This window comes from Nematolebias whitei, chromosome 7, assembly GCF_014905685.2.
Source record: "Nematolebias whitei isolate Nwh7 chromosome 7, NemWhi1, whole genome shotgun sequence".
NCBI lineage: Eukaryota > Metazoa > Chordata > Actinopteri > Cyprinodontiformes > Rivulidae > Nematolebias > Nematolebias whitei.
In genome coordinates this window covers 181,408-193,272 of record NC_056504.1, presented here as the reverse complement: position 1 = coordinate 193,272, position 11,865 = coordinate 181,408, and the positions used below count along the sequence as shown (strand labels likewise).

At 42.7% G+C, this 11,865-nt stretch overlaps 1 protein-coding gene across 1 annotated transcript in view; it reads left to right on the top strand.

Annotated features, from left to right (window-relative positions):
* Positions 1–11,865, top strand: part of LOC119411626 (zinc finger and BTB domain-containing protein 40) — a gene marked incomplete at its 3' end in the record, with an annotated part of 185,620 nt that overhangs the window by 16,893 nt on the left and 156,862 nt on the right. Inside the window, exon 2 of the mRNA XM_037678532.1 lies at positions 4,245–4,407. Within this exon, the coding sequence (XP_037534460.1) occupies positions 4,256–4,407 (152 nt within the window). The remainder of the gene's footprint in view (positions 1–4,244; positions 4,408–11,865) is intronic.

The following is an 11,865-nucleotide window of genomic DNA, read 5'->3' as shown; positions in this document are numbered from 1 at the left end:
GTGTATATACATGTATATACGTGTGTGTGTGTATATACATGTATATACGTGTGTGTGTGTATATACATGTATATATGTGTGTGTGTGTATATACATGTATATACGTGTGTGTATGTATATACGTGTGCGTGTGTGTAAATACATGTATATACGTGTGCGTGTGTATATACGTGTGCGTGTGTATATACATGTATATACGTGTGTGTGTGTATATCAGAGTCAGAGTCAGAGTTTCTTTATTGTCATTCGCACCTCATGTGGTACATGTGGTGGAGCGAAATTATGTACACAGGGTCCCAGTTACATCGAACAATAAAATGTCTAAGAAAAACAGTAATAAGATCTAAGATATGAACTAAGAAAAACATCAACTAAATATACACTAAGCACTCATAACATAAAACATTGAACATCAGCACAAACATGAACATGAGTCTGTGAGCAGATGTGCACGCATGAACACATCAACATTGAAACAGATCAGCAGCAACATGAAACAGATCAGCAGCAACATGATATGGTTTTTCACAGTGATTATTCTAGTTAGAGATTCATGAGTCTAACAGCCTCAGGGTAGAAGCTGTTCCTCAGTCTAGTGGTTCTACACTTAATGCTCCTTAACCTCCTTCCTGAGGGGAGTGGGGCAAAAAGTGTGTGCGCTGGGTGGGTGGGGTCCTTCATGATGCAGGTGGCCCTCTTCCTGCATCTGGAGGTGTAGATGTCTGTGATGGTGGGAAGACTTATTCCAACAGATTTCTGTGCAGCCTTCACCACTCTCTGCAAAGCTTTTCTTTCTGCAGCTGTGCAGCCTCCATGCCACACGTTGATGCTGGAGCACAGGATGCTCTCCACTGCACACCTGTAGAAGGAGGTGAGGACTGAGCTTCCCAGACCAGCTCGCCTCAGCCGTCTGAGGAAGTAGAGTCTCTGATGAGCTTTCTTGATCAGGCTGGTGGTGTTGTTGCTCCAGCTGAGGTTGTCATTCATGTGTACACCCAAGTACTTGTAGCTGGAGACCACTTCCACCGCAGATCCTCTTATGTTCAGGGGGTGTAGGTGTTTTTGTTCCTTCTGAAGTCCACAATCATCTCCTTTGTCTTCTTCACATTGATGTGAAGGTTGTTCTCTCTGCACCAGCTCTCCAGGTGTTCCACCTCTTGCCTGTAGCTGGACTCATCATTGTTTGTGATGCATCCCACCACCGCTGTATCATCTGCAAACTTTACAATGTGACAGCCTGGATGGGTAGCTGCACAATCATATGTGAGCATATCATCTGCTGCAGCTTCCAGGTAGATGACTTTAAGATCTGCATTCTGCCGAGCGTAGCTTTGAGTTTGTTGCTGATTTCTGCTATATTTCGTGGCAAATCCGCTCCTATTCTCATCAGTTCCGTTCGGCTATAGTTCACACGCATAAATCGTGCGGAGTCAGGCACAGAGTCAATATCAAAACTTCTAAAAACTGGGATGGTACCGGGAGCCTGTGAAGCTGCAACTGCTCTGAGCGCGGCCATCTTGGAGTCAACAGATACATATACATGTATATACGTGTGTGTGTATATATACATGTATATATGTGTGTGTGTGTTAGGGCTGCAACAACGAATCGATAAAATCGATAAAAATCGATGATTTAAAGCGTTGGCAACGAATTTCGTTATCCATTCGTTGTGTCGCGCGATTATGCATATTTCACGGCGCTGCGTAGCCGTTTCGTTTTGTTCACGGGCAGTTCATTGTAAATGCTGACTGCCTGAATAAAGTTTGAAAAAAAAAAAAACTGCAGCGCGAGTTGAACAGAGCGAGGGGGGAGGCAGAGCAGAGGCTGTTTTCAAAGGATATTAAGTAAATTTTACAAATGACCGACACAGCGAAAACTGTTCGACACAAGTCCTCCAAAGAGTGGGAGAACTTCACAAAGATAAAAATGAGAAGCATGCCGCTTTGAAAATCGCCGACACGACACGAGAGAACCACGCTGATAAACGTAAACATGTCGGAGTCACAAGGAGGAAGGAGCTGCAGCTGATACAACTCGTCTCACTCCCAACTCGTGTTGCAGGTGAGTCTCTACAATTTAACACATTGTTCTGTTTCAAGAGAGAAAACGTAACGTCAGTCTGTCTGGTAGATGAAGCTGCTGCTTGCTTCTTTGTTTGTCTGATTAATGACGGCGATAGAGAACGTGTGTTACTTTTTATTTAATTTAATTGGTACAAGCAGTGTTTAAATGTGATTTATAAATAAATCTAACACAAAGATAATAATTTAATGATTAAGCTTCAACTTTTAATTTGTTGGCAAAGTCTGAAGACACTGCAGGTATGGCAAGATGAATTGCATTTAAACAGTAATTAAAGTAATTTATTACATCTACTCAAATGTGTGTAATTAAGTATTTTATATATATATGTGTGTGTCTGTGTGTTTAATTGCTCTTTTAGCTACTTTTGCCTGAACCTAACACTGTAAGTGAAACAAGGCATTTCTTGAGTTACTGTAAATTATGCTATAAAACATATTTACTCTCTCATTCCAGAAAACAACAAACAACAACATCCTTCATGATGGACAGACATCATGGACACCACAGCAGCAGCTGTCTTCACTGAAACATCCTGAACATGATCGTCACTGACACGAGGCCTCTGTCGATGGTTGAATACGAAGGCTTCACTACAATAATCCACACTTTTAATCCAGGTTACAATAATCCACACTTTTAATCCAGGTTACAATAAACCACACTTTTAATCCAGGTTACTCTCTTCCCTTAAGGACACATTTTACAAAGTAACTACATATTGTGCAGGTATAAAGACACATTTGTATATATTTTTGTGTATATTTATTTTTTTAAGCTATTTGACTAACTTTTATTTTTTATTATTCAATATTTTACTATCAGAATAGTCAAATAGCAACCCATTTTTTGTGTGAATTGCTATGTCAGTCAAATGTTCAATTTTGGAATAAAGGGGTGGAAATGAAAATGTTTTTTTTTTTTTTTTTTCTGATTCATCGATTAATCGAAAAAATAATCGGCCGATGGATCGATTATTGAAATAATCGTTAGTTGCAGCCCTAATATATATATTATTTATATTATATGTATGGTTTTTATTTATATATACACAACTATATCTTTATGTATGTATATATTTAATTAGATTAATGTTTTTACGTGTCATTTTTCACCACTTTTGTCTGTCCAAACAGATCTCACTTGTAAATGAGTCTTCTAGGCTCAATGTGTTTTATCTGTTTAAATAAAGGTTTGAGTCGCTCCTGTTTCCTGGAATATCTTACAAAAAGATCTGAAGCTCTCGACCTTGACCTCTCTAAGTGGCTTTAAGAATCTGTTGGACTCCTGGCAGGGACCAATACAGACATGTTTAGTTTTCTACATTCGCCTTAGAATCTAGCTGTTTTTTGATACTTTTATTTTCTTTTTACTTTTTTTTTTTTAGCCATCCTATTTGTAAAAAAAAAAAAAAAAAAACTTTATATAACTGTTTAATATCGTGCTGTTTTCCATTGTTGTCATCATTCTTTGTTGAAATCAGGTCTCTGTAAATGAGTCCTCGAGGCTCAATGGGATGTACCTGTAGAAATAAAGGTTGAATGAATGACCTGACTGAAAATTGTTGGATATCACCCTTAGACATTTGTAAAAGTATCCATCTGTATCAATCTCTTAAGCCTGTGAATCAAAATGATTTCATTCTTAAATTGCCACTGTGGGCCACAGTATCACTCTGGGGGCTGCACTTTGGACACTCCTTATCAATCAGCATCAAATTTAACAAAATCAATAAAATGATCAGGAATCAGCAGATCTACACACCATCAACTCCTAAGTATCTTAAGTAAAAAAAAGTCAGTGTAATAATAAAAAGTAACAGGAAAGGTAAGATTTATTGATCTTAACATGAAACTGGGGGGGGGGGGGGGGCATGCTGGAATAAATTCTCCTGATTTGTGTATAACTTAACTGGTTTATACTGTGTGAAACTGTGAATCAGGATCAGAATAAGCTTTCTTATCATTGTACCGAGATACAGCGAGAATATGTCCGTGCAATGATGAATCATTTTAAAAAGCTTCTCCTAATGAACTAATAGATTTTGTTTGAATGTTGCTCTGTGTTGTTACTGTTTTTTCCATTTCAGCTGCAATCCAAACAAACAGAAATCTGCCCCTTCCACCAGTGAGTGTGCTTGACTTCATTTGTCTCCGCAGCAGGGATCAACATGATGGAGCTACCAAGCTTTAGCAGGCAGCTAATGCAGCAGCTGTGGACCCTCAGGAAGGAGGGAGTCTTCTGTGACTGCACCATCCTGGTGGGAAACACTCCTCACCAGGCACATAAGGTCCTGCTGTCTGCGTCCAGCAAGCTCTTCAGGTAATCTGAGCCCTGATTTATCTAGGGTGGGGGTATTCAACTGCCAGCCCGCGAGTGACTTCAGTCCAACCCACCAATGAGTTTATAAATGTAAAAAAATATAATTTTTTTTTCCCTTGGGTTCTGGGTTTCAATTCAGTTTCAGTTCAGTTTATATAGCGCCAAGTCACAGCAGAAGTTGTCTCAGGGCACTGAACTGAAACATTCATATTTACAAAGTAATAAGTTAACACTATTTATCTGAGGAGCAGACCGCTTTGAATTTAACTCCATCGCAGAACTCTCATCTTGAGCAAGCACGAAGGCAACAGTGGAAAGGAAAAACTCCCTCACGAGTTTTTTCATCATTGAGCTCATTTGAGCTTCATTAAGCTCGGTTCGGACAGACCCTGAACCCGTGGAGGGCTCTACCTGACGTCTTTTTTTTTCTTTTCTCACCTGGATCAGACCTCTGTTGATCCAAACCGAGCCAGGATCATGCCTTCCAGAATGAGTGGACTCTCTGGCAGCTCTCTCCGTTTCTTGATGTGGACTTAGGTTCAACACCAGAACAGCTGGAGTGATTTGTCTGCATCAGGGTGCTGGAGCTCCCCGAAGCTCAATTCAAACTGCAGTTGGACCACCATTTACATCAGAACAAGCCTGTATTCTCAACTGGTGTCTGCTAAATCAATCCCAAATCAGTTTAATTCCCTAGTAGTAAACATTACTTTGCATGGAAGCCAGATTTTATCTGTCGTGGGTAGGGCTGGGCCATATCATATAGTTCACGATAATACTGGTAAAAAAGCTTGCCCGGGAAAATAAATTATTTTATGATGTACTAATTTCATGACATAATACATCAGTGTTTCCCTAACAAGTGGGGTGCCCCACCTCGTTACCAGAACCGAGTGTGCCAAACTACCGAAGTGAACTGCGCACCCCCCCACCTCATCTGTCAGTACTGGCTACTAGCTAGCTAAAAAGCTAAAAACAACCAACGTGCAGCTCAGCTGCGTTTCTCCACTGAGTTCTAAACTGCAGGTACAGACAGTCCACAGCTCAGTTATCGCTCCCTCACCCCCACCCCACTGTAAACTACCGGTACAAACACGCGCAGCTCAGCTGTGATTTTAGTTCCACAGTCCGTGGACCAAGAACAGGGGCAGGTGATCAAAGACAAAGCATCAGAGAAATGGAATCATTCCTGCGAGGAAGCAGAAACGCATCACAAGCTGCAGGGTCAGCTGATCACTATGTTACAAGTTTTGGAAGGTTTAGCTCATTTAAAGGCAACATATATTTTGTTTTAGGTTACATTTATGCTCAACAAATCTTAAGCTTCATTTTGTTTAGTTATTTTGGGAAACTGCACCTGCAATTTAGTTTTTGTGGTTGATTTTGTTGATCTATATTTTGTGCAGACGTTTTCAATCTAAATAGCTGAAGGATCATTTTTATTTTTTATTTTTATACTTTGAGACTGAACACTTTAATAAATAATGTAATTTCATTAAAATTAACCCTTACTTTTTTTAGTTTTTATAAAATACTACAAAGCAACATGTTAAGTTAATTTTGTCAAATCAATAACTATGATTTTTTTTTTATATCACTAAAATTTATCATTATCATCAGAATGCTCTGAAATATCACAATATTATATTTGAGCCATATCGCCCACCCCTAGTCGTGGGCTGTTATCTCCACCTCCCCAGCAATCTCTGAGACTCTGTCCTCTCTGTCAGACTTCCTAGCAAATTTACAATTCAATGAAATCCTCCTCGCTGGAGATTTCAGTGTTGACTGGAAAATATAGTGCCCACTCTGTGATAAATTCAAGGAATGTTGCTTGTCACTTAATCTGACCCAAATCATTGACACTCCCACCAGACCTAACAAGCATTGTCCTGAAACATCTTCCATTTTAGACCTCTTTTTAACAAATATGCCCCATCAATTCCCTGGTTTGAGTGTTTTTGCTGATGAAATGAGTGACCATTGCATTACTGGAGTTATCAGAGACATTAAACTACCTCACCCCAAGCCCAGATTAATTCAAAAAAGGGATTTGAAACATTTTTGTGAACATCCAAAAAAGTTCAATCTGGTCCTCTGGACATTCAAAAAAAACAAAAAACAAAACAAAGCAAAAAAAAAATCTAGAAACGTTTCGTCTCTCATCCAAGAGACTTCCTCAGTCTGAGGTGCTGTTTTCAGCTCAGTCTCTTAAATAGCACCTTCTCAGGGTGGATCAACCAGTTTTGCTGCTGACAACCAAAACCAACTGATCACATGCTCAAGAAGGACCATCAGCCTAACAATGGATCATTAGCACACTGATGGCTGTTTACTACTCACAGAGGGCTGAGTGATACTAGCAATCACAGCATTGTAAGAGGGGGACAGTTGAACCCGGAGGCCTCCACCCCTGTTTAATGATGGACGATTTCTTTTCACAAAGATGGCCTCCTTTACTCCTCTCTCAAACCATTGTTCCTCTCTATCCAGGATGTGCACATCTTCATCCCTGAAAGAGTGACCGCTGACCTGGAGATGAGTGTAGACCGCAGAGTCCTGGCCTGATGATGTTGATCTTCTGTGCTGGGCCATCCTTTTGGCCAGTGGCTGTTTTGTTTCCCCGATGTAAGACTGATCACAGCCCTCCTGACACTGAACAGCATACACAACATAACTCTGTTTGTGCCGGGGGACTGGATCTTTGGGATGAACCAGTCTTTGCCGTAGTCCGGGTTCAACTGTCCCCCTCTTACAATGCTGTGATTGCTAGTATCACTCAGCCCTCTGTAAGTAGTAAACAGCCATCAGTGTGCTAATGATCCATTGTTAGGCTGAAGGTCCTTCTTGAGCATGTGATCAGTTGGTTTTGGTAGTCAGCAGCAAAACTGGTTGATCCACCCTGAGAAGGTGCTATTTAAGAGACTGAGCTGAAAACAGCACCTCAGACTGAGGAAGTCTCTTGGATGAGAGACGAAACGTTTCTAGATTTTTTTTGCTTTGTTTTGTTTTTTGTTTTTTTTGAATGTCCAGAGGCCCAGATTGAACTATTTTGGATTTTTCTACCTGGATTATTGAGCATGCATCAGGATATTTTTGTGAACAGGCATTCCTTTGGTACTTGTCCCATTTTGATTGGCCTCGTTCTATTAACCGATGATGTGAACGCTGCTTGGAACCATTTGCAGAGTAGTTTAATCTATTTTGTAAATAAACATGCTCCTTTTTTCCAGTTTTGAAAAAAGGACGAGACAGCCCATGGTTTACTCCTGCGTCAGCTGACCTTCTGCACAGGAGAGATCATCGTAGGGCTGCAGCCAGAAAATGTGGCTCATACACTAACTGCTTGCAATTTTTTCAGCTGCGGAATAATTGTACAACTTCAAAAGCTGCAAAACATAATTATTTCTTATCTCAAACTAGGGCTGCAACTAATGATTATTTCAATAATCGATTCATCGGTCGATTATTTTTTCGATTAATCCATGAATCAGCAAAAACGTTGGTTACGTACTGTAATCCCAGATTCTATGAGTATAGGCGTAGCCCTTTAAGGCTGTCGCTGATGGGTTTATCCCGATATGCGAAGCATTGCTCTGAAAAATTTAGTCCACGCCCACCTGCTGTGTGGGCCCCACCCGGTCCGTATAAATTATGTTAAGAGTGGGAAATCGCCTCCCAAAATAGCTTTTTCTTCAGCCATTCAGGAGCCAGTGAGGCCCGACGCTTAAAGGGCTACGCCTATACTCATAGAATCTGGGGTTACAGTACGTAACCAACGTTCTATTTCGTATAGGCTTCGCCCTTTAAGGCTGTCGCTGATGGGTTAAAGGCGAAGCGGATGTTGTCCTTGCCTCACTGGGTCCATTCGAACACCGTATGAAGCAGAAGCTTGCCCAAAAAACGTCTTGTCACTCAGCTCCCCATGTGCGTAATAACGCATTGTGCAATTATGTGTGCCATGCACAGACGCATGTTGTGTAACTATGCGTTCTGAATGCATGAACGCCCCGTAAACTTCAACGGGAAGGGAAAAAATGTTGAAAAGAGTCATGAACCAACCAGTTTACGCCTGAACAGTATGAACAGATTAATTTTAACAAGTGAACTGATTATTAATCAAATGAACTGATTGGTAACAATAGTCGTGAACTGATTAGTGACAATAGAACCAAAATAACAATCACAACTTGAGATTGATAACAACATCTCACACTGTAATGCATGCAGTCAGATGTGAGTAAAACGGAGTTCCATGAAACAACAATATTCATTCTGTAAACACTAAGGACAGAATGTGTCATGGAACGAACCGTCACATCACGTAGATAAAAGCGAATGAATGAGCAGGGTGTTGACCACGCGGCCGCAGTGCAAATGTCCTGCATTGTCATACCAATATGCAAGGCAGTCGAAGATGCGATACCCCTGGTCAAGTGTGCTCTGAGGTTGACAGGTGGCTCTAAATCTGATGCTCTGTAGGCTTCAGAAATGGCCTCGCACAGTCAGTGTGACAAGCGCTGGGTAGATAACGGGCGACCTGCAGATGCATCTCTATAATGCACAAACAAATGTTGAGTTTGACGCATTGCAGCTGTGCACGCTATGTAACACGTCAACGCCCGCACCGGACAGAGAAGATGAAAAGACGCTACTTCTTCTGATCTGTGGGGGGGGGGGGGGGAGAAAAACCCCTCCAACGATATCACTCGATTTAAAAGAGCTCGTGATGTTTTAGGCATAAAAGCTGGATTTGGTCTTAAATCAGCTGAGCTGCCATCAGCCTGAATTCTGAGACATGACGGTGCGACAGAGAAGGCAGATAAATCACTCACTCTCTTAGCGGATGTTAACGCCAGCAGCAGGGCTGTTTTAAGAGACAAGAATTTAAGTGGAACCTGATCCAGAGGTTCAAATGGAGCTTTGATCAGGGCCTGCAGGACCAGCATTAAATCCCACTGTGGAGCAAGTGGGCGTGAAACAGGCCTGCGTCTCTGTACACCTTTTAGAAAATGCTTCATCAGCGGATGATTAAAAACTGTTCTGTCTCCGAACTCTTCGTGGCAGGAAGAGATGGCTGCAGCGGACGTTTTAATTGTGCTGGACGCCAAATTCCTGTCCATCAGCTGTTGTAGAAAGGACAGCATGCCACCTAATGGACATGAGGTGGTGGCCTCTACACCCTTCTCTGTACACCAGCGCTGAAAAGCTGTCCGCTTTGATGTGTACAGCGCTGTGGTAGATGTAGCATGTGAAACCTGAATTGTGCGCACTACATCCTGTGGGAGACCCATCCTCTCTAAGCGGATCCATTCAGCGGCCAGACCACAGGTGCTGGCCTATTTCTGAGTAACTCCTGATCGCTCCTCCTGCCTGGAGGAGAGCGTCCTCCCTCCATGGCAGTTTCCACGGGCGCCCCGACAGCAGGCGTTGCAAGACTGGGAACCATGGTGCGCTCACGCGTTCGGGGGCCACCAGGAGGGCTGTCAATCCCTCCTCCTGAACTCGGTTCAAGAACCGTACAGTCAGAGGAGGTGGAGGAAAACGCGTACAGAAGCATTTTGGGCCATGGGCTGTGAGCAAACGCATCCACCCCCAGCGGTGGTTCGTCTTGCGGGCTCAGAGAAAACCATAATTGACACTGAGAGTTTTCTCGTGTCACAAACAGGCCCGCAGCTTCTATTTCAATCTGAGTCAAAATGCTCCGTCAAAGGATGATTAAAGGTTGTTCCGTCTTCGACAACTTTGGGACAAGAAGAAAACATGGCTGTAGCATACGATAATCGTGCTGAACGCCAGATTTCTGTCCATCGACTGCTGCAGAAAAGGACAGCATGTCGTCCAGTGGACATGAAGTGGCCTCTACGCCTTCTCTGTACACCTTTTACAAAACGTTTCATCAGCGGATGATTAAAACTGTTGTCTCGAAAACTTTGTGACAGGAAGAGATGGCCGCAATGAACGTTTTACTCGAGCTGAACGCCAGATCTCTGTCCATCAGCTGCTGCAGAAAGGACGGCACACCACCTAGTGAACATGAAATGACCTCTACACCTTTCTTTGTACAGCAGCGCTGAAATCAATCAACCTTAATTTATACAGGTAAATCCCATTGAGCCTCGTGGACTCATTTACAAGAGAGACCTGATTTCAACAAAGAAAGATGACAACAATGGACAACAGCAACAACAATAAACAGTTATAAAAAAGCATACTACAGTTTTTTTTTTTTAACAAATAGGATGGCTAAAAGGAAAAGGTAACAAAACAAAAAACAGCTAGATTCCAAGACAAATGTAGAAAAACTAAAAACAGGAACATGTCAGCATTGGACCCTGCCAGGTGTCCAACAGATTCTTAAAGACACTTAGAGAGGTCAAGGTGGAGAGCTTCAAATCTTTTTGTAAGATATTCCAGGAAACGGGAGCGGAATAGGAGAAGGCCCTTTTGCCTAGTTCAGTCCTCATTGAGGGAACACTGCAGGTAATAATGTCCTGAGAGCGCACGCTGTAGCTGCACTCACGCAGAGACAATTAGGAGGAGATGTATGAAGGCAACAGACCAAGAAGTGATTTAAAGATGAAAATATACTAGTGAGAGAGTCTGCGCGAAGTTAATGATGTCCAGTTAACCAGTGAATACAGGGTGCAGTGGTGGGTACGATAATCACAGCCAGTTATGAATCTAAGTGCACCATGATAGACAGCATCCAACATCTGCAGGGTTCTTGTAGGAGCGTTCATGTAAAAACTGACCACTTGATGTGAACAGCGCTGTGGTGGTTGCAGCACGTGAATCCTGAATCATATGCACTACATCTTGAGAGAGATCCATCCTCTCAAAAGGATCCGCACAGCGGCCAGACCACAGGTGCTGGCCTATTCTGATTAACTCCTGATCGCTCCTCCCACCTGGAGGAGAGCGTCCTCCCTCCACGGCAGGTTCCACAAGCGCCCCGATAACAAGTGTCGTAGGCCTGGGAACCATGATGCGTTCACGCACTTGGGACAGAGGAGCTTTCAGTCCCTCCTCCTGAGCTCGGTTCAGAAAACCGTGATATCAGAGGGAGGGAGGGAGGTGAAGAAGCATTACGACCACAGACTGTGAGCAGACATGTCCACCCCTAGCGGTGGATCATCCCGTGGCTCCTTGATAATATAGTTGACATCGAGCGTTCTCTCGTGTTGCAACAGGTCCACAACCGCTCGCAGGATTTCTGCCGCGTCTGAGCCATAGCTCGGGGTGGAAGGTCCCAGGTCCCCGTGCCGCAAAGAACCATCTTTGAACATCATATCTGTCCCCTGTTCAGAATACAGGAGATGTACCCTACTCCAATGGAGAGCAGATTCGGTGTGCCCCACACAGCATCTGTCTCACAATGTGGCACATGGGTTGAGCGCATACATCTCCTGCCAGTTATGTGTGCAACAGTCACTTGCTGTTTGTGTGAATCAAAAA